Source organism: Bombus huntii, chromosome 5 (assembly GCF_024542735.1).
Source record: "Bombus huntii isolate Logan2020A chromosome 5, iyBomHunt1.1, whole genome shotgun sequence".
NCBI lineage: Eukaryota > Metazoa > Arthropoda > Insecta > Hymenoptera > Apidae > Bombus > Bombus huntii.
In genome coordinates this window covers 12,303,115-12,327,363 of record NC_066242.1, presented here as the reverse complement: position 1 = coordinate 12,327,363, position 24,249 = coordinate 12,303,115, and the positions used below count along the sequence as shown (strand labels likewise).

At 34.9% G+C, this 24,249-nt stretch overlaps 1 protein-coding gene across 34 annotated transcripts in view; it reads left to right on the top strand.

The window, feature by feature from the left end:
* The window catches only part of LOC126865872 (sodium channel protein para), a 69,737-nt gene that overhangs the window by 37,262 nt on the left and 8,226 nt on the right, over positions 1–24,249 (top strand). For 2 of the 34 annotated variants that reach the window (XM_050618765.1, XM_050618787.1), the window contains 19 exons: positions 1,842–1,898; positions 3,844–4,275; positions 4,754–4,847; positions 4,953–5,021; positions 6,960–7,210; positions 7,382–7,555; positions 7,773–8,123; positions 9,143–9,377; positions 11,317–11,448; positions 11,989–12,121; positions 12,249–12,373; positions 12,732–12,994; positions 13,155–13,328; positions 16,782–16,904; positions 20,491–20,613; positions 21,184–21,378; positions 21,458–21,703; positions 22,291–22,561; positions 23,943–24,247. In XM_050618765.1, coding sequence (XP_050474722.1) covers positions 1,842–1,898; positions 3,844–4,275; positions 4,754–4,847; positions 4,953–5,021; positions 6,960–7,210; positions 7,382–7,555; positions 7,773–8,123; positions 9,143–9,377; positions 11,317–11,448; positions 11,989–12,121; positions 12,249–12,373; positions 12,732–12,994; positions 13,155–13,328; positions 16,782–16,904; positions 20,491–20,613; positions 21,184–21,378; positions 21,458–21,703; positions 22,291–22,561; positions 23,943–24,247 — 3,753 coding nt within the window. Of the gene's footprint in view, positions 1–1,841; positions 1,899–3,843; positions 4,276–4,753; positions 4,848–4,952; positions 5,022–6,935; positions 7,211–7,381; positions 7,556–7,772; positions 8,124–9,142; positions 9,378–11,316; positions 11,449–11,988; positions 12,122–12,248; positions 12,374–12,731; positions 12,995–13,154; positions 13,329–14,132; positions 14,256–16,781; positions 16,905–20,490; positions 20,614–21,183; positions 21,379–21,457; positions 21,704–22,290; positions 22,562–23,942; positions 24,248–24,249 lie in introns of all 34 variants that reach the window. The other 32 variants (XM_050618789.1, XM_050618791.1, XM_050618785.1 and 29 more) reach the window with 27 other exon arrangements.

Genomic DNA, 24,249 nt, shown 5'->3' with positions numbered 1-24,249 from the left:
CTTATGGTCTACAGGCCTGTCCACAGGAGATTATGTAATCCTTAACCATCTGTGTTGGAACTGAAGTTACTATGATAGGAATATCAGAAAATTAGCATCATTCAGGGGTAAATCTTACAGCGTAGAAAAATTTACAAGACGAGTGTACTATGCATAGAGAGTGCAAAGAACATATTTTTTTTTCAAGTATCGAGTATTACGTTATATTAACCATGTCACATATCGAAAAGTTTCGGAAGCTCTAAACTTTCAAAATTCCAAAATCTAAAAATTGCAAAATTCCCAAAATGTATTGAGTAACAAATTTACATAAAGACAATGGAAAAAACATATTTGCAATGGAATTAATTTGTAACAAATGGAGCAGGATGAAGGAATCCTCATGTGGACAGCTCTGTTCTATCAATTTACGTATGTACAATGGTGCATTGCAAGCCGTTTGAAGGACAGGGTTGGCGTAGATTCGTCTTGTTGAGCGTTCGTCAACCGATGATGGTAAACTGAGTAGGAATGGTGGATTTATCATGGTGTGGTTGATGGCAGTTTAGGGAAATGGAAAGGAGAATGCCTTGAGAAACAAGGACGGTTGATGAATTATGATGAGGAAACGTCCTACTTAGGCTCAAGTTAGCGTTCGAAAGCGACGAGTCGAGCCCCTTCATAAAAGTCTATCGCTCTGTAGCATGCTTGTCGTACATTACTGTAATCGATTGTTAAGTAATGATCAAATTTGGTAAATCGTTAGGACGCTTATTGAAATCCTTGCTTTTCGTTGCGTTGAATTTTCTTCACTGATTCTGTCTTGGTTTCGAATGGTGTTTGATGATTTTTGACAGCGTTGCATTCGTTTTGGTTTCATCATCACCGATGTGGTTTCTCGCGGACGCGTGTTAATTACAAATAGGATCATCATCGTTCGTCGACGTAAAGTAACGTTTCATTCTGTGCCGTCTTGCATGGTAACGCATGTGTGTAGTAGAGAAAGGAGATACGAATTTTCGGTTCAAATAGGAATGTGATTGATAAATCACACAGAAAATATGCAGGTCTGTTTTCAATAAACATCTTTTAACGCTTTCAACATTTCTGTAATCAAAGATGTTACTGGTGGAGAAATGGTTAAGAAGGTTGACAGATGGATAAGATTTCCATCGTATGTATAGTAAGACACTTTATTTCCATTTTATTATATGTTGAACAAGATACTTGATTTCCATTTTATTCTATATCAAAATACGTGAACACAAATTGTTAGAGATTTCCAAGAGTAAGTGTGTATTTCTGGAGAGTGAATCTGTTGTTCATCAAAATCTTGAATATAATCCGTTTTATTTTATTTAGTACTACTATTAGTGGCATTATGGTACCAATATTAATAGTTTATCATATTTATAGCAATATCGATACTGGCATGATAATATTGGTACCAAGAAATACTCTGTATCAAGATATCAGATTCACATTCCAAAGAAACATACTTTAGACCCAGAAATCTCTAATAACTCAAACTGCAAGGACCAATAAAATGAAACCACGAAAGTAGCCATGATAGCCAAGTTATACTATGTAGATACCGCGGATCTTCGTGTCTCCCTTACATCCGTTTCAACAACGACGACATTTGATCAACATCGTTTTACCCTGATATGTTGCGACGACAGTTGTTAACATCATGCTCTATCTTTTTATCTCTCTATCTCTATCACTTCTCTGTGTATGTAACGCTTTTGCAAGTATTTATATAAACATATATATCCGTATGGAGTGCCTCCTTGGTGTACACATTAGACAACGTTACGAGCCGTTTGGTAGGAGATATCTTTTCTTGTTTTTTTCTTAAGGTCTCTCGCGCCGCTAATGGCCAGTTTACTTATGCCTACCAGGAAAGCCTGCGGAAGGTATGTGTGTCACGACGTGTCTGTCACCGCCGACCGTACGTACTAAATAGTTGTACAGGATCCATGATCCGAAACTTCATGTCGATACACCATTCGATCGTCGAAGGTTTCACGCGTTCGGAACGATTTTTATCAAACCGCCAAATTTGCCATTAGAGGACCATTATTACTGTCATTCAAGAATGCTTGAAGATTCGATCGACCACTAGTGCAATGTTCTATGTGACAAATATATTTCCTTTTTTATTTGCATTCGTTGCCGTGAAGTCGATCTGAACAAAATTAAAAATGTTGGAAATTTTTCAAAGGATATTTTTAAAAAAGGAAAATGCAGTGGTCATTGGTTTATTCAAAGTAGAATACCTAATTAAATTAGATAATTATTTATGAAATAGAATACTCTTATTAATCGTTAACTTCATTAAAAATATTTTAATTAGATTGTGGATATCTCTGCAAACTCATATTTTATGAACACAACTTTTTATTTTATGAAAAGAGCAGGACTTAAGCAGGTCCAGGATTGATTTCACTCGAAAAGTGCAACTGCAGAATTAATATATTCTTACATTAATATATTCTTAATATATTCTAGTACGGTTCGATTTAAGATCTTTAGAATCTCAAACATTCTTTGTTACGAATTTCTCTAACAAGCTGTCTCAATATTTAGAACCATCGAAACTACCATATCAATTCATGAACTTCACCACTGAAATACTATGTTGAGCTTCGCGTAGCCTTTAAGCTCGCAATAATAAAATTAGCAATGTCAGAATTACTAGATAGGATTTGTCTCTCCATGAAGGCATTGAGCTTCCACCTTAATCTCAACATGGTGATCATAACTTCAACGTTCGTTGTAGGGATTAAAACTCAGATAAAAATGGTTACCGGCTTTCGTGCGACCATTCTCATTTCATAGACCCTCCGAAGACTCGTCGATGAGTCCCCGTAGGAGAGTGGATTTAACCCTTTCGGTACAGATTGCTTTTTATACCACACATTAAACGTCGACAGAATGTCTTAGAGTGTCTTCGTAGCCTGAATAAGTTTTTGGTATTTTTATGGAGACTGTGAAAAATAATGAAAAAGTAAGCTGATTTTCACATAGTGGTATGCAGTATTAAAAGAAAACCAGATTTTCTCAAGATAACCTGCATACGTATCGCGTAGAATTACTTGAGCAATAAATACAAAAATCAACAACTACTATTAAATTTTTCCACATAATATGTACAGCAACAAAAGTGCATCACGAACGATGTAACTATCAATTACAACATATGTAAATCTATCAACTTATGAAAGAGAACAATTCAAACTTTGCGATTATTGCAAAGAAGATTTAAATTACTGTGCATATATTTGTCCAACGAAAATGATCACAGACTTTCTGAAACTCGCATTAAACGCTTTATAAACTAATGGAATTTCTTCCATTTCGAATGCACAGATGCAAATATTAGAGAATGGACTCTGTTCGACGCACATAGGCGTTCACAAGGTTCGAAAGGGTTAACCCTTTGCGGTCGGCGTACTTTTCTAGCGATACTATCAAATAAAGCTCAAGACAATAAATATTTATCTTTAATAACAATCAACATCTATCCGATATTCAAGACATATTCCTCTTCTTCTTGAACAGTAGTCTCTAAGCCCAAAGACAGATCCACGAGCCTTGAAATTACATAATTACAAATAGTAAGTGCAAAGAGAAATTTTGAATGCGGCCACTGCGAAGACATCCGACCTTGAAGACAAATTTTAAATGCCCAAACTATGGCGACGCCTGGCCGCAAAGGGTTAATGTTAACGGGGAAAAAGAACGAGGAGGAACCCGCCTTGTTCCCTTAAACGTGTATCCCTTGACGTCCACGCTTTTCGAGAGAAACTCGAGAACAGTGAGAGAGAAAAGCGGTGGTCCGCTTTGTTGTAATTTCAGGCGAGTCTTAGCCTGCCTGGCTCACCGTTCAATCTCCGTCGAAGCAGCCGCGGTAGCCATCAGTTCACGATCAGAAATGGCCGGGGCCGTTTCGTCGGACCGCCAGGAGGCGACCGGAAGCCGTTGGTCCTGTCGACGTTCCTCGACGCCCAGGAACACCTGCCATACGCGGACGACTCGAACGCGGTCACGCCAATGTCCGAGGAGAATGGCACGATCGTCGTGCCCGTCTACTACGCGAATCTTGGGTCCAGGCACTCGTCGTACACGTCACACGCATCACGGCTTTCGTACACGTCCCATGGTGATTTGATCGGTGGGATAGCAAACGCGGGGAAACCGATGACGAAGGAGAGCCAGCTGAGAATCAGATCTGTCAGGCCACCATCCGTGAATGGCCATTTCACGGATTCTAATCAGAAGTATCATTACGTGAGTAGGCGATTTTTGGGGGGCTTGTACTAATTTCAAATGATGGAATACGATGGGGACGATTAAGGGGTTTTTGTCTATGAGCTGTGTTTAGGCGATGGTGTTTGATAGTATACACGAATAAAATGCCCTCTTTATTTCTATGTTGTTTTATGTTGCTGTATATACATATGAGAGAGAATGAATATTTTATCCAATTACAGGATAAGGCTTCGTTAATTTAGTAAATATAATTTAGAAGGTTTTAGTTTTAGTTCATTTGCTATTTATCTTCACTTCCTTATTATTTTATTTGTTCGTTCATCGTTGTATTAATATTTATTTGTCTCTGTGTTTTATAAACGTCGAATAGTAATATCCATCTTCTTTTTCCTTAAAGCTGAACATCCTTGAGTACACTTGTCGAATAGATTTTCTAATTGATTATATATTACGGAAAAATTCTGACGAAGGAATAAAGATTTTATTTTATGTTCAGGAGGGTGATCTAGAAGATCCCATGGGCAAGGCAAAGCAACAAGACAATCCGTTTATAGAGCCTTCACAACAACATGCCGTAGTTGATATGAAAGGTAAATTCATTTAATAAAAAGACAATAATTTAACGATAGTTATTTTGCATATTCGATAAACAACTTTTCTCTGGAGAAAACATAATGTGTCGTTTTTTTTTGTAGACGTGATGGTGCTGAACGATATCATAGAGCAGGCCGCGGGTCGACAGAGCAGAACACCGGAGCAAGGAGGTAATGTCGAGTTTCAGCTCCTTCGCTCACATTACTCTTCTTTCTTACAGTTTTCTATCACCCTTTATCACAGATGTGTATCTCTTGTGTGATGAGCATCCTGTCATTTTGATGTACACCGTTGTTAAGACTCTTGTACAGTTTTTCTCCATTGATATTCAGTGCTGAAGATTTTTGTCTGAGCGCCTTGTACATAGTAGACCGACTCCTACATACGTTATATACGTTATATACATCTATCTGTATCTCTCTTTTTTTTCTATTATTTAATTTCAATTTATAATTACGTCCAGACTCTCTTATATCGAAATAACCAACGAATTATTTTTATTTTATTCATTATTGGTTATTGTATTAATACCACAGTGTATTACAGTGCATGGTATAATTCCCGTTGGTCCTAATAAGTTCCATTTTTTGTTATCGTCTTACAAAAATTTAAAGGAAAAATGTATGAAATATAAAAGATAGAATTCACAGATACACGATACAAATAATCTTCTAAATCGTAATAAATAAATTCATCGAAATAATTGCAGTGCGTAAGCCCTCGAACACTTGGATGGATAAATGAAACAGAAAAGCGAAAAAAAGAAAGAAACGAATATAGATGAGAACCGTTTGTGATAGTTTCTTTTGGGGAAACAGAGTTTGTTTCCTGATGTATACGACACAGATTAAACATCCTCGCTGCAGCTACACGGTCCTGGTCGCTTCGTGCCTGGATTTCGCCTCAGCTCCTCGTCCGATCACCGACGTACACTGCAGCGAAACTTTAATTTTACCATAGTATTTTTTCGCGAAGGCACTCGCTTCGAGGGCACCACCGCGTTTACCTGCGTTGCACAATGAAGAATGTAGAATCAGAAAGCTTCATCGAGCGATGATTACTATCATTCGCCGTATCATCGACACTCAGTGCTCTAGAAAATGCGATTAGCGCTTCTAAAGTGACATTACTAGCGAGAACACCAAGCAGCATTATCGCACATTGACCTTAGGTTCTTGCAAAAGCCAATACAGCAACGTCTAAAAGAATCCAATCAGATCAATTGTTTTTATCACGTTCAATTTTTCCCTCCAGATTCTTTTATTCCTGTTATTTGTAATTATTCTTTGTTGTAATTGAGATTTTATTCCTGTGTATACTTAATGGTGTTCACGTTTTTTTATGATTTTTATCCACCAATAGTTGAATGAGGTTTTTTTTAAAATTATCGCAAAAAAAAAGAGATTTAATATTTGGAAAGATATTTTAAAGAGAAGATTGAATTTTTGAACGATCATCCGTATTTTAAAGAGGAGATTACGTTCGTGAATTTGAGTAGGTCTTTTGAAAATTATATATAGCACGTTTCTTTTATCCTAATTTCTTAAAATTCAATTTATTCCATTCTACCAGTACTATGTTCCATCAACTGAGGATTAATTGCATTTTGAACGTCCAAGAATTTTATTTGAACTCGTTCTCATCCCTTTCTTCCGCATAGCAACTCATGCAGCACTTTTATTCTCCACTTGGCCGCTTCGATTTTTCTGTTTACAACACTCTTGCACACAGCTTTTGGGCTGCGCGTGTTCTTGCTGCCTGCACATTCACGTAAAACGCTTTGAATGCGCACCATTTTTATTTTCTCTTCTCATTTTCTTTGCTTTCAGGAAAGGTCTGTAGTGTTCCTGTATTCTGAATTTTCTTCTTTTCCTTTCGTTTTTGGTTCTGTTTTGCTATGATATATATACACACACCTGCCTGTTTCTCGTATTTGATAATCTGTGGTCTAATGAGCTAAAAAGAATATATAAAGAAAACAAAAGGAATGTATAATAAAAGACTATGCAAGCTTGAGAAAGAACGAGAAAACCTCTTTCCCCAAAAAGAGTGGTGCCAGACAAAATTACTAACACGCGTTACAGTTTCGACCTATTACTTTCCGACAGACGACGATGAAGAAGGGCCAAAGTTTAAGGACAAATTGTTGGCCGCGGTGCTGCGTTGCATCGATATCTTCTGCGTGTGGGATTGTTGCTGGTTGTGGCTTGAGTTTCAAAAATACGTGTCTCTTGTGGTGTTCGATCCATTCGTAGAGTTGTTCATCACCCTTTGTATCGTCGTCAATACATTGTTCATGGCGCTCGATCATCACGATATGGACAAGGATATGGAAAAAGTGCTCAAGACAGGAAACTACGTAAGTAACATGACTTTTAATAATATATCCTATGTGTAACAAAATTTTAATTCGTTTATAAACTACCTATTTAGATATTTTATAATTTTGAAGAGATTATTTTATTCTTGATCCTTTAGACGAATAATATCGTTGTCCGCTTATAATATTATTCTTTTTTTATATTTGTAGTTCTTCACGGCAACATTCGGTATCGAGGCAACGCTGAAACTGATAGCAATGAGTCCGAAATATTACTTTCAAGAAGGATGGAATATTTTCGACTTCATTATCGTCGCTCTTTCGCTTCTGGAATTGGGATTAGAAGGTGTCCAGGGTCTCTCCGTATTGCGATCGTTCAGATTGGTAAATCATTTCATCTATTTATATTATTTGTAAAGCAATTTCGGTATAAAATATCCTGAAAATACCGAGCATCTATTTTTAGATAGATAAAGAAAAAAACAAATAATATATTGTATAATGCGAATAATAAGAATAATGAAGAATCTATTATGTTTTTCTTTTTACTTTCATTTAACAAATTATAATAAAAAGTACTGAATAATCATTCTGTTTCCAGTTAAGAGTGTTCAAACTGGCGAAGTCGTGGCCTACGTTGAATCTGCTAATTTCCATCATGGGCAGAACAGTAGGCGCGCTGGGTAACCTGACGTTCGTGTTATGTATCATCATCTTCATTTTCGCCGTGATGGGTATGCAACTGTTTGGAAAGAACTATACGGACAACGTTGATCGGTTCCCCGATGGAGATCTACCGAGATGGAATTTCACCGATTTTATGCATTCGTTCATGATCGTGTTTCGCGTACTCTGCGGAGAGTGGATCGAGTCTATGTGGGATTGTATGCTTGTGGGAGACGTCTCTTGCATACCATTCTTTCTGGCTACTGTTGTCATCGGTAATCTGGTTGTAAGTATATTTAACGAGCCTTACTCGTAACTGATACTAAATTACTTTCAATTATTAAATTACTCTTCACAAGGTTTGTCTAATATCCTTCTATTTTCTTCTTATTAATTCTTAAACGAGGTCTAATAAATTATATTTATTAGCTTATTTTCAGTGATAATTTGTAACGTTTGTAACTGCTCACGAATTTCTAGTTTCAGGCTTAATCTTACAAAGTATGTTGAACTGAAAAAACTGAAGACTGAGGAAAAGAAATTTACTAACAAAGAATCGGCAACGACACTGTATTTTTTCAAGCAGATCTGAAATTTCATCTTTAAGAAAAGTCATTAATTCTTCATATTAGTGTCCTAGCAAACTAGATCTTTTAAATCATTATTCGCCTTCCTTACGATATTCTTCACCTGCTTCTCTTTTTTTCTTTTTTCAATTTCTTCAATTCAACATACATACACTTTCAAAATATGTTCTAGAAATTCAATTCTATCTCTTTTCAACATATCCTTATCAAAAGATTAGATTCTTCCAATTATTTGGTGTTTCGAATTCAACACTTCATCTCTGAAAAATTAAGTTACACATCCATTCTCAAACCAAAGAATCCTTCGCTTCCTTCATAAAGAGCATGTACGTATTTTCCAACGCATTTACCAACATCCTTCGCAAAAGGATTCTACATTCTTTATCAAGATCAAGCTCTTGTATAATTTCTTAAATTTAACATAAACGCCCTAAAGCACATTCATTTTCAAAATCAAAGTATCTTTCAATATTATTTTCCAATACGTTTAACTTAGAATTCCCTAAATAGAATCCTACTTCCTTTATCAAAAAACGACCCTTCAATCTTCCTATTTTGACACGGTCAACCCTAAAGATTAAACCTTAGAAGTTTAGCTGCCACTTCCTTTCTTAAAACATCATATCAACTAAACTAATAGTCTTCCTTATCATCTAAAGATAGAAACAAGGCGCGAGCCCGAGACGAAATGAAAATTGTTTGATGTGCAAACGAACAGGTGCTGAATCTCTTCTTGGCTTTGTTGCTGAGCAACTTCGGTTCGTCGAATCTATCGGCGCCGACCGCGGACAACGATACGAACAAGATCGCGGAGGCGATCGATCGAATAGCACGATTTATTAAGTGGATCAAGCGAAATGTCCTTTATCTTGCTAAAATGATGCGAGCCAAACTCACCAATCAGATATCCGATCAGGCGCCAGGTGAGGGACCGTCCAACAGTTGGAAAGAAGGTTTATATCCAATCAGATCGCTTGCTGTGTGCGCTGTGTAGTTCGTGGCACTGTTTTTCAGTTCTGCTTTTCACTTTAAACGAAAAAAGAACAACCATTTTATTTCTTTAAGTACTTTTATTTCGCTGCCAGTCGACGAAACGGACAAAAAGAAATGTTCTTTTATTAAAATGGAAAATTACGAAAAGGAGGAAAACAGCGCGAAAATAGTTAGCGAGATCGATCCTTTTCTTTTTAATATTTTATTGATCTCTTTTAGATTTGGTGCTTTTTAATTATTACAATCTTTTCTTTTTTTTTTTTTTTTCTAATTTGTTCGCGACAAACGACAGAGTACATTGACTGGTGACCCTCTTCTTTTCTTTTATCTTTTTGATGCAGAGTTTTCAATCGGTTCGCCATTTTTCTACGTTTCTTCCACGAATTAAAAATGACGGAGAGAAAGAGAGCGAGAGAAAGGGAAAGAGAATAAAGAGGACAGGAATAGGATAGATTAATTTTTGCTTCGCTGATTAGCCTGGCAGTTATACGTTGCTTTGCCTATTATTTTCACGTTGGAGAAAGTAAACGTCTCATCTCCCGATAAAATCAATCATCGCTTGAAAATTATCGAATAAGATCGAGTGTAGATTTTGCAGCATCGCGCGATACATTTGGATTGATCTGACTTTCAGAGATTGTGTGGTAAAAAATCTAGATTAATCGCAAATATGCAATGAATATTATTGAGATCCAGAAAATGGTCTCGAATTATATACTGGGTGTGTTAAAATAATTTTCACTAAATATTTATTAGTAGGAAAAAATATAGAAAAAGAGAAGAGTTCATAGACCATACAATGTACGAATCATAAAAATTAATGCGTATGAACCAAACTCTACAGTTCGTATATGATAATCAATAATTAATTAGATGATTAATAAATTACATATATGAATCGTTTAATTGCTATACTTTATATGTGATTTGATCTCTTTTACATAACAATTCCAATAGTAGTTACGTGGTTTTTAAATTGACGAATTATAGATTATGTCAATTTTCCTTCCTCAAAAGTGGCTTTACCTGTAAAATGTCATTTATTTTATTGTCAAACTTGTTTCCGTGTTACATGTAAAGAGATTTTTCTACTAATATCGCAAGAATATCAAATGACAATATTAAATTACTAATAACGTGTGGTAATGTTATTTGAAATGTTATATCCATATAACAAAACTGGATATTATATTTTCAATAGTATTGAAAGGAAAATGTCAACTCTATACGACTTACTATTCGATAATCATTTTATGTGACTTTATTTTACGACACCCTGTATATAACGCCAATCATATAATATAACAACGAACGTTACAAATCAAAATTCTATTACAATTTACGTAAATTAATTGCTCGTAAATTTTTGCATTATGTTTTCAAGCAAAAGAGTGTTGTATTTTCTTCTGTTTTACAACTTCTGCTTATTATTAATATTTTGCAACAAAGGAAAAGAAAAATACAATTATACCTTCTTCGATTCTGACCTAATATTAAATACTAACAATTAAACTACAATATAATCCATCATGTATCGCGTATTAAAATTAGTCACACTTGTACACCGTCGTTTAATTATAGCATCTTACAATTAGTACAGCGTCGTAACGAGGCTAGACACGAGAATATTGCATGAACAGAAACGACGAAACAAAAATTCTATTAAGAAAAAAAAAAAAAAGAAAAGAAAGATCAAAATAGAGTAGAATATTTTTTCTATTTTTTTTTCTTCTTCTTCTTAAATATTTTCGGATCGACGATAGAAAATCGACGATTTCATAGTTTACGAATTGGTTACTCGATGAAAATCACGTCAGTTACTCTGTCCGATACAGAGAAATATTTTTTGACGAAATGATTCTGATAAGGGCGGGTTAGAGATTTTATATGACTGTGCAGATGGAATTGATCGCGATGGGGACCTAGATCTTGCAGATGGCGAGCTGGATGCGTATAGAGATAAAAAGAGTGCCAAGGAGATAAACCAACTCGAAGTTGCTATCGGAGATGGAATGGAATTTACCATCCATGGTAAGCGTATCGAGGAAAACGAATATTTCCTCGAATCAGTCATCGAGCATTTTTCTTCGATTCTACTCAATTTTTTCAAGTGTTAAACCCCTGCAGGGTGAAGGCTGGATCAATTTTGACTCGTACAGATATTTCATGTTTATTATTTTATAATTGAAAGTTACATTTACGTACTAATATTCTATCAGACTATTAGGTCATTGAATAACTTCTGTTGGAGAACATCTGCAATTACAACATGATATACATGTATATACATGATACAATAGAAAATATAGAATAGGATATATTATTATACTATTTTTTCTAAAAAAAAATCTTCTAATTTATTAGAAGAAGGACTAATCGCATCTTTTGAGAATGGAAAGCTTTTTATTTTATTTTCTGTTCGCTTTACCCTGAAGAATAAAATGTTCGATCATCGTAATAACAATGATTCAGCCTTCAATGAAAAGGAGTTAAGTTTATCGTGAATAGTATTCGCTATTTTGTTGATAATTTTGTTGATAATTAAGTGAGGCAATATTTATTTTTTCAAAGGAGATCTAAAGAATAAATTGAAGAAGGGTAAACTGTGCATGAACAACAGCAAAGTTATAGCAAATTCGATAAACCATCGTGACTACAGGCTGGACAACGATTATATTAATCAGAACGAGGAAGATACCATCAGGTGAATTTATTTTTAGATTTTAGTTATTGTCAGTTATTGTTGAAGATAATTCTTTCGGTGGAAAATTGAGTTGATTACATACGTGTTTGTCTCTTCTTTCTTTTTTTTTCTGGTACCCTTTGTGCAGTAATAAATCATATGGCAGCCACAAGAATAGAGCGTTCAAGGACGAAAGTCATAAGGGAAGTATGGACTCGTTGGATGGGGAAGAAAAGAAGGATGCGAGTAAAGAAGACCTGGAACAAGAAGAAGGTAAGATATTGAAATGTTCTAAAATAATATACTAAGTACAGATAATTAGTAATTCGATGTTTATGCAAATTCATATTTTTACCAACACAACTGAGTAAACAGAATACTTATTTCGTTACATTCTACTGTATATTTGGAGTATATTTTCAATGTTTCATATATCTTCACATATTATATGCATCCTGTGCATTTGTACGTTTTTAAATTCTTCATAAATGCATAGACATTCACAGTCTAGTAATTAATAATTTTCTAAATAAATACATACTTACTTACCAATCTGGCCAATATTTCATTAATCGTTATAATTATTATGATCATTATTGTTCCTTTTAAAACGAAAATTTATGTTTCCAAGATCTTGGAGAAGAGGGAGAGGAGGGAGAAGGCGTCCTGGGGGATGCAATTATCCAAGCAGACGAAGATCCCATCGAATCCGACTATCCGGCTGACTGTTGTCCAGAAAATTGTTACAAGAAATTCCCGTTCTTAGCTGGTGACGATGACGCTCCATTTTGGCAGGGTTGGGCCAATTTGAGACTGAAGACCTTCCAACTAATTGAGAACAAGTATTTTGAGACTGCCGTCATTTTGATGATCCTTTTGAGTAGTATGGCTCTCGTAAGTACATTTCATACATCTCATTCTTCTTTGTTGTCTTTATTGTCTTTTTTTAAATTATTTTTTATTATTGTTTTATTATCATCTGATTATATTCTTTTACTTCATGAATTTTAAAGATATATAGATTATAATTGAAAATGCGTTGTGTGATGTTTAGGCCTTGGAAGATGTGCATCTTCAACAACGACCCATTCTGCAAGATATCTTATACTACATGGACCGAATATTTACTGTGATTTTCTTCCTCGAAATGTTAATCAAATGGTTGGCTCTCGGCTTCAAAAAGTACTTCACGAACGCTTGGTGCTGGCTTGATTTCATCATTGTCATGGTAAGTCATATTTATTCAGACAATTCTCTTATATATCTCATGTAGTTTTACGATCTAAATGTGCGTAATCTCTCGTTCAAGAGTAAAAGGATAATAAGAAAAGATGTCTAATAATTTCTATTCAGATTTTTTATAAAATAAGTTAATAAGATAACGATTACTCACATGAAGGATGTTATATTAGATTATCTCCAAAAGATAGTGTCTTTAATTTCTATTTTTAACGCAAAAAGGAAATACTTTTATAATTCATATTTTTATAAAATGTCTCTAATCTACTTAATAATTTAGTTCATATCACAGCTAAACCTCGTTTACGTTCCCCAACCAGAAACAAGCTTACAATAAAATCCATAGAGGAATCTCTTATACAAAGTCCATTATACCTTGAACAATCGTCTTAGCAACTTTGTATAAGACAAGGATATCAAAATGATTAGAGAGAGGATGAGGAGTCTTTAAATAGAAGAAAACAGAAACTCTGAAAGAAACTTTCTTTAAATGCATGCAACGCTTGAGATTTCTTCCAGGAATCAAAGATTTTGTAAACTTGTTCCAAAAAACAAAAAAGAAACAAAAGTTCCCCATCTTCAAGTTTCTCTGAATGACGAAGTGCGCCCTCCACCTTCTTCTTCTTCTCCTCCTCCCAACCACCCAAAAAATCAGTTCACAAAGCGGAAGAGCTCAGCATGGAAACTCCCTCGTGGTGGATTACTGTAGTACAAACTCGTCTACGTATAATAACGTATATCTCATGTGTCATGTGTCACGTTCCATCTGATCGATATTTGATGATGATGATAGCTCTCACTGATCAACTTGGGCGCCATCTGGGCAGGCGCCGCCGACATCCCGGCCTTCCGTTCCATGAGAACACTGAGGGCCTTGAGGCCTTTACGAGCCGTGTCACGATGGGAGGGCATGAGAGTAAGTCATCGGTCGACGAGAAGCAAAAAAAAAAAAAAAAACCGAGAAAGAGCAGCCTCATCCGGTGATACGACGACCTTTGTATGATCGTGCAAATCTGACGGATTATTATTTTATCATTTTATGAAACTGAAATATAGTGTACAGAATATTTTTTGTGGAATTTAAGTGTAACTTTGTTGCAAGTTTTGAGCTTGTTCATTTACTTTTCCTGTTTAATTTTTGCAGTTTAAAAGAAATTAATCTTTGTGACGGTATCGAGCAACTTTCTATGGTATTTTTGGAGAATTCTAATTTGAATAGGAGACATTGTTATTTAAATAATATTATAAGAGTAAGTAGTGCTCCTTTTATGATCAGATAATTTTCTCTTGTACATAATTTGTTACTATTGAGTCGAGTAATAAGTTCATTCACCTTTCACTAATATGTACGTTTGATTTATAAAAATTGTTGAAAAATCGTATCTGAATTTTACCAATAGAAATATAAATCTATAGAGAAAACCAATAAAGAGGTTGCATACTTCTTTTGACAGATTTTATTCTATAAAGTAACAACACTTAACGTGCTGTTTCAATAACATGAAGAGTGGTCTTACTGCTCAACGTAATAGTAATAAATAAAGAATTAATAATATTACTATTAGTCATTAATCCTCGTAGTATTATTTGAATGATAATGTCTTCGTACTTTCCCAAAATTTATAAACCTTTTTAAACAAATGAATATCTAATGATAGTATTTTTAAAAATTAATTTTTTGATCTTCAATCCGTCACGTTTGTTCTGAGGTTTTGGTTTTTTAATGAGTCGATAGGACAAAAAAGAAAACTGAAAAAAAAAGCGATTAGAAAGAAAGAAGGGAACAATAAGTAAAAACCGAGGGAAAAGTGACGAGAGAGGACATGATCGCTACAGTGATCGTAGCCTTGTACTCTGTGGTGTGCTTTCCGGTGTGCAGAGGTACACTGGTGTCTCTACTTGGTGTCTGCACTGATATTGGAGTTTTTGTCGTACTAGCTACTGCCGATGTACGCCTTTCCTAAACAGTCTTTTTTGGCACAGTGATCGTTGTGCAAAGTACAGTGTATCTATACATATAAACTATATATATATATACATTATATACATATACATATTATATTGCTTTGTGTGTAATGTACAATCTTCCTTGTGTGTTCATGTACGCGTGTGTACTACGTAATATATTATGCGCGTGTAATTTTGGAATTTGATCATCAGGATTTTGATTTTTCAACGTTACAACGCACCACGGTACCAAGTTTAATTGATGTTACAATGAAGAAATAATATGAATTCTCATTATGAATATAATTTTTCACCCACAAATCTGAAACAACGATCGTATTTAAAAAATTGCGTAGAATATTATTATTAGAATATCTATCAATAATACGAAAATATGTGGCAATAACAAATTGCTTTGTTAGAAAGAAGAAAAACCTTCTACATCTACGTCAATTAATTCTTTTATCGAACTATCGAAAGAAAGTGCAATGTACTTTTCTATTTGCGAGACTCTTCTTAACAATCAGAATATATCGAATGGTGAGACGATATAAAATTGGTACCTAGCGCGTCGTTACTGCTGGTATGACGAACCTTTTCATCTGTTTCAGGACGAAGCCGATTATCATGCTCGCAACCGAAAATATCTCTCATCAACTCATTCATTGCTCTCTGCATTGTCGGTCGTTCTCGTCTGTATGCGTACAACCGCGTCTTTCAGATAAATAAACACTTACGTAACTTAGAAGAAATTAGCTTATCGTAATACTCTGTACGTTTTAATTTCCTCGAAATTCCTAGAATCGCAACAAGCGCTGAGCGAATTCTTAAAATTCCCTTTTACAACCACGATATTGCCAAATAGAACGCAGTAACGCATTTGAAAGCATCCTTTTAGCGAAGGATTGTACGCAAACAGGGGTGACACGACGTCCATTCTCTGTTCACTGTGAACCGCTACGTGTGCCATATCTGGTTTCTCTCAATGTCTTCGTCCCCCTGCTCTGGATATTTGTTGTATCTACGATGTGTATCATACACTATTTAAATGGAACGATTTCCACAGATGGGACGGACTCCTGTGTTACTTTAATCCGCTTCAATGGACTCCTCGATCCATCGACGGGAAATCGAGAGATCAGAAAAAAACAAAACAAAAAAAAAAAAAAAAAAAAAGAGAAATAAGACATGAAACTAAAACCATACAAAACACGAATTGACGCGTCGACGGTCAACCAACAACCTCTACTTCCTCCTAACCCTTTCTTTAGCTATCTATTTTCTTCTCTTTCTCTATTCTTCCGTTTCTACTTATCTCTTAAAATTTTTCTAGTATTTGAAAGTTTGGAAATGATTATTGATTATGATAATGATAATGATGATGATTATGATTATGATTATGATTATGATTATGATTATGATTATGATGATGAATTCGTATCGCGAGTAGCCTGTCTACCTGTTGCTGTGATCCGCTCTCGTTTCTCGCTCGCAGGTGTCACTCATTAACTTCGTAGCGTCGCTCTGTGGCGCTGGCGGGATCCAAGCCTTCAAAACAATGAGGACCCTAAGGGCCCTAAGGCCACTCAGGGCGATGTCTAGAATGCAGGGAATGCGGGTATGTAGCCCACAGTCTCAGCAGACCTTGCCGATTACTTTCTTATTATGTTCCCGACCGAATCGATCATTCTCTTTAGCGGGCGAATCGAGCTTCCGAGTTGGGCATATGTCGTTAGAAATATCGCGATCGTAGGATAATTTTGATGTAACGATAGTTTTAGACGAAATAGTATCTCTGCTATGACAAACGAGTAATCTAGAACTGTCTAATTAGAAATTTCTTGCGAAGAATGTACTTGTTATTTGTTGTTTAATATGTTGGATTATCGTACTAGAGGATAATTGTACCAGAGGAAGCAAATAACAAAGATAGAATTATACGGTTAAGGTTTGTCGAATCAAAAGCAGAGTATAGCGAGACTCTTGTCTGAGAGTGTTTGACTTGCTATATTTCCTATTCCAAGTTATTTGCGATAAGAATACCAAAATAATAATTAAAATAATTAAGTAACAACGAAAGTGGCTTGCAGATTTTGCAAATTCGTTCTTCGAAAGTATCAACATTAGGTAATTAACGCTATGACTTACGTTGATTAAACAATGCCCAACTTTGTTGATAATTTTCGATTCGTCCAGATTTTCAATTTGAATTTTCTCGGTGCCGTCGAATTATCTAGAACGAATAAGATTATTAGCCGTTCTAACAGAATTATCAATATCAGTAGTTTAAGAAAATTGTCGAAAATAATTAGAAGAAAATTAAAGATCGCATTTATGAAATAATAATGATAATAAAAATAACAAATAAAATAATAAATGAGTATGTACAAAAAAAAAAAGAAAAAAATTAGGAAGAAAATCAGTTTAACGGCGGCACCGTTTTTCTTTCATGGCGAGAATCGACAAAGAGGCCGATTTGAGTTTCATATGACACGGAATATTTTGTTTAGTTTTGTTGCATTAAAATATAGTTACTTACTTTGTTGTTAGTTATTCGAAAAATTAACGAAACAACTCTTCGGTCTCGCCGTGTCGAAGACTCGATTCCTTTTGCACGTGAACATAAGTAGGGCGATCGCGAATGCACTTGAGCTTAAAACTGCGAATGTTTGAACGGCACGTAGACTCGTTCTTTATTGAATAATTCTCGCGAGATATGCACCTTAGAGACACACGTACGCTGCTGTTCGTAAATTTTGGATCGACGAACGCTTCTCGTAAATTCGAGACAACACCCTGTTTATATAATTTCTACAAAATAGCGAGAACGATTAATGATTTCCAAGACATTCTCGCGTCTTTCGCGTTCTAATTTATAAAACGTTCTTTATATCTTTAGAAGATACGGCTAATACTTTGCAGATATTTCAAACATCAATTACGTACTATTTGAAAGGAAATCCAGGCAAAAACGTGAAATAGATTCTCAATTCTGAGTGAAGACGAAACGGGAGCTTGAAAAAACATACGACAATAGATTTGTATTCGTTTTACGTACAAAGTGTCCCAAGTGTTTTTCCAGCAAACGGTGCTAGAACAAAGTAATAAAGAAACGAAAGAATATACCGTATAAACATATAGGCTTCTAAATACTTTGTAAAAAAAGTCATTTAAGAAATGCAAATAACAAGAAATTAGTGAAAAAGAAGATAAGCAGAATTGCTTCGGTCACGGTTATATTATATTCTTATTTTCTATACGATATGTTCGCACGTGTATCTGGTAGAAAAGTCTCGAAACTATATATTTTTAAATTATCGTTTCAAACAAATTTTACCATCTACGGTTACTCGTTATTATTTGAATTATCGAAGAAATGAGAAAAATATCAAGGACTCTACTCTTCATCAGCCTAACAACTTCCATAGAAAACCACGGAAATATCAACTCGGCGATATCAACGCCTGCATAGGCGATGACCCTGTCTGCATAGATGTCGACAGATAATAAATCGAACAGCTCGGGAACGTATCCTTCGATTAAATCATTTTCAATTAGTAAGTAATAAAATAACCATGACAAGTTTAGACAAGATTTACGAACGGCGGTGTATTTAGATACTTATTGTGAAATTCAACGAGCCTGAAACAAACGTGCCTCATTTAGAAAACAGCTGGTCTCAACATACTCGAACAACACACGTATTATATACCTACATCAAACATACTAGTAACTTACCATTCTCGGATGAATTTAACAGTTTATATATCTCATTACAGACATAAAATGATTCTACATAACTGTAATACAAGGTCGCTGAGATACTGGGCGTAGAGTTACTGTCATGCCCACGCCCTGACACTATCTTACCCTATCTTATTATACAGTAGTTCGTAGCTACTAATTTTCAGCATAATCTGTCTACCTATATAAATGTATAAATACATATATATATATATTATATATAATATATAAACACGTAAAATCTACGAACCTACTATGTGATAGTATATATATTATATATATTATATATTATTTCTATTTCTGCATGGGATTGTTGCTTGCCGCTGAGGAACGCTAAAAATTTTCGCACGCCAAAACGCATCGAATATATCGAATGGAATGTCTCGCTGTTACATGCTTTGTGCGTCACTTGCTGCTGGCTTTCGTTTATTTCTCGTGTGAATATTCTATGTGCACACTTGTAGTCGTGATCTCGAAGCAACGTTAAGTATGCACCATACGTCACATCGATCAATGATCAGGCAAAGCGATACTTTGTTCCTTCTTAATTTGTCTCACAAGTCTATTGATTTCCATGAGGTTCGCGAATATTATACTTCGTGAACGCAGAGGCACTCCTTGTGTTCGCCGTGATTCTTCCTCTTCTACTTTTTTTTTTCTTTTTTTCTTTTTGAATTCTTTTTTTCTCATTGTCTGTTTGAATTTGTCTGGAGACTTGTGATTTCGGTGTTTCATTGGTATACATATATATATATATATATATAATCTATGTTCGTGCGGTGTAGTTGTACGAAATTGAACGTGATAATTATTGTGTTGAAGTAAGTATGCAGGGTTTACCTCGGTTTACTGTTCCATAAAAAGGAAAGAGAACAAATTCATGGGAAAACTCGATTGGACTCGTTTCGTAGATGTTGTTGCGAAAAAGATGAGCCAAGATATTTTATCGACTCTGTTTCCTGATTTGATCCTGTGCAATCGTGAAAAATCGGGCGAAATCGAGCAGCGATGTTGCATGCTTCTTGTTTTCAGATAAAAATTATACGAAGCTGAACATTTGAATGTGATATTACATTTTTATACAATAGATTCTTTGCCCATTTTTCGTAGAAATTGACTAGAACTGATTTCGCTCACGTGTTAAATTCAATTGAATTTCTTTTGCACTCTTATCAATTTTCATCAAGTTCGAATTATATACGACATAATAATGCGACATTCCTGTTTGCTTTCGCGCGGTGTTTTATCCTTTCGTTTATTTTATCGCAAAATACGAATCCAAGATTTACATTGCACATACGATGAATTCGTAACACACGGCGTAGACATTTACTTAGAAACGCGTAGAGATGCATAGAAACGCATACTTAAGCACATAGAGAAACAGAATTAAAAAAAAAAAAAAGAAACATTTATTGGACCGATTTTCAGATACTTTAACGAACGGTTTTGTCTCACAGGTAGTCGTCAACGCTTTGGTTCAAGCCATTCCATCCATTTTCAACGTGTTACTGGTGTGTCTTATCTTCTGGTTGATCTTCGCCATTATGGGTGTACAGCTTTTTGCCGGCAAATATTTCAAGGTAATTATTTCAAAAGCGCTTCTGTAATTAAGCATAATGCTTGGAACATATTTGACAAATGTTTGTGTTCAAATCTGATCAAGGAAAACGAGAGAACTGTACGCGAATCGCTGAAAGCTCGAGGAAGTTATTTCATCGTTCTAAATTATTTAGAATTTATTGACCGGAAATTTACATTCAATCGACTCAACATTCCACTCTTATACGGAGCTCTTATAGCTTAACAACTTACACCTGGTAGTATTAATCTTTCGATTGAATCGTATTGGTAATTCAAAACAAATTAGAGAAGTACTTTGGATTTCAAACTTTCACGATGATGAGATATTTTGATATTGCTTCTTCAGGATGAGCGATCGTGTTCCGATTTTGCACGTGCACTTGGCATTTGCATTTTGAGCTAGAAACACCATTGTCCATCCCGAAAAGCCAATATCGGAAAATTAAAGGTAGCAGAATGTTCCTATTTTTCCTTCAGCTTACCTTGAAAAATATGCGATAATAAAGGATCGTGAAACGTCGTGCGTATATTTTTCTATTTAATTAACTATATTCGTTGTCTCTTTACAGTGCGTAGATGCGAATAAAACAACACTCAGCCACGAAATAATCCCTGACCGAAACGCCTGTTTGGCTGAGAACTATACCTGGGAGAATTCTCCGATGAATTTCGACCACGTAGGAAAGGCTTATCTGTGCTTGTTCCAAGTGGCAACGTTTAAAGGATGGATTCAGATCATGAACGACGCGATAGATTCTAGGGAGGTGAGTGTATCGTTTGTAACTTGAATTAATCAACAATCATTATTTGATTCTTTAATTAATCTTTCTTTTGTGTCTACAGCTCAACAAACAACCAATTCGTGAAACAAACATCTACATGTATTTCTATTTTGTATTCTTCATTATATTCGGATCGTTTTTTACCCTTAATCTATTCATTGGTGTGATCATCGATAACTTCAACGAGCAGAAGAAAAAGGCGGGTGGTTCCCTCGAGATGTTCATGACGGAAGACCAGAAGAAATATTACAACGCTATGAAAAAGATGGGTAGCAAGAAACCATTGAAAGCCATTCCACGTCCAAGAGTATGTAGAGAATTATGTCGTTGGAATATTTGTGAATTTCTTCCTCTTCGATTCTTCTCTTGATCCTAGCAACTCAATCTGATAATCTTTTTTACAGTGCTTAAGTCCATTTGTATCAAATTTTGTGTATAGTTGAATTTTGAACATTGCAATTTCCGTGATTAGTCATCTTAAATTGTAAAGCTTTAGGGATTGGAAGTGTTTAATTGTAAAGTTTTGGCGGTGAACAACTTTTAATTATAAGACTTTAGTAGAATAAGAGTCTTTGGTCGTGAAATTTTAGTAATAGGAAATTCTTAATTATGAAATTTTACTGTGAGTGAGAATTTATAATTTTGAAATTCTACCTATTGGGAACTTCCAATTCTAAAATTTTACCGATTCATTGTGTTGTATCGTAACATTCTGACAGTTAAGTAAATCTTAAGTAAAATTTTGGTAATTATATGTTTCAAATTGTAAGACTTTAGTGAATGTCTATTTCGATAGCCGAATAGCTTATTAAGAAGTACGTGCTTATCGAATTTTTCTACTTTCTTTTTCCAATTAAAAAATCTCTATTTTAACGCAAACATTTTGTCTTTCAGTGGAGGCCGCAGGCGATAGTGTTTGAAATAGTGACGGACAAAAAGTTCGATATGATAATCATGTTGTTCATCGGACTGAATATGCTTACGATGACGTTGGACCACTATCAACAAACTCAGACTTTCAGCGATGTTCTGGACTATCTAAACATGATATTCATTGTGATATTCACCAGCGAGTGTCTCATGAAGATCTTCGCTCTGCGTTACCACTATTTCAAGGAGCCATGGAACCTCTTTGATTTTGTTGTTGTTATATTGTCAATATTAGGTAATGTAATGTAATGATTAGTTCAGTCGTATGGCCCCCGTGAAATTGATACATGATAATGGAAAAGATAATCCTGTTAGCTTTTTCATCACACAACATAGCTCTCTCTTCTTTTTTTTTTTTTTTTTTAATTAGGATGCAAATGAGCATGTTCAATTCATTATCTCTACTGCACGCAAAACTTAGCATCTTAGCAAAAAAGAAAGCGTACAGGATTAATATTTCACGTGTGCTGCAACGACTGATCAGCGTCATTATGTTACGTAGCCTTACATTGATGTTATGTGTAATCCTATCTTTCCTATCCTGTATAATCCTCGTTTCCTCATGGTTATGAACATGTGTCCAGTCATTAAAAGCAACATTATAGCTCTTTATTTATAAAGCAGATCAATATCCAAATATTTTTATATTAATTTTAAAAATTCATAAAATTTGATTCTTAACTTAATTCATTATCATTTGATTGCGCAATTTATTTATCTATTTTTTACGTACATTTCTAATAAACTTTAACAAGTCTAATATCAAGTTTTTCATAATAAACTTTCAATCTTAAATTAACGATTTAAACGGCTTTAATGGTTAAACATTTGTTGGTATCTTTTTATATTGATATAATGTCGTATTTGACTGGTATTTACACATGTTGATTGATGTAAAGACGATCATTAGTCAAAAAATCGGGTAAGAGCGGGTCTGTATTACGAGAATTTTTTTCCAAATTAGTCTTCGTAGAAAGGAGTAACCGATTGCTAGTCTGCTCATCTTTAAACTTTTGAATGCCTAACACGAAAACCTACGACAATGATACATTTTTTTTTCTTGTACAGCACCGCGTGATCTAACGAGTGATCGAGCTTTAATCAAGTTTCTGTTTTTTTTTATCAATCTATAACTGCATGTTAATTTTTTTTATAGCCAGATCTAACAAGAAGAAAAGATTAGAGAACAAGGGATAACAGTCCTTAGGACTGTATGATGCATGTTTTTTTTAAATCTATTTTTTTTTTTTTTGAATCTTGAATCGTGCATCAAACACCTTGAATCTTCTTCTTGAAGAAACAAAATAAGAAACACTATTTTCACGAAACTCTTTGTTATCATTCATTGTGCAATATTATTGCTTACAAATCAAATTAGAGTTAGAAACGCATAATTTTTCACGTACTTTATATTCAATGAATGAATTAAGTTTCATAAGACTAGTAATCCTGTGTGCAAAGATTTTCCGTTGCATGGAACTTAAAACACTTATCAACTTAGAGAGCACCGCCTTTACCTAGATCGCACAACCTAATCTAGTTGACACATAAATCTTATCCTTTCTTATTGTCTTATTAAGGATTATTGTAATAAAATGCATATGTGTTCCCTTTAGGTCTGGTTCTCAGCGATATTATTGAGAAATATTTCGTATCGCCGACCTTGCTCCGTGTAGTAAGGGTGGCAAAAGTCGGTCGTGTGCTTCGACTCGTGAAAGGTGCTAAGGGTATTCGAACTCTTCTCTTCGCCCTGGCGATGTCGTTACCAGCTCTCTTCAATATTTGCCTATTACTGTTTTTGGTGATGTTTATCTTCGCGATTTTTGGAATGTCATTCTTCATGCACGTGAAAGACAAGAGCGGACTGGATGATGTATACAATTTCAAAACGTTCGGCCAGTCGATGATATTGCTATTCCAGGT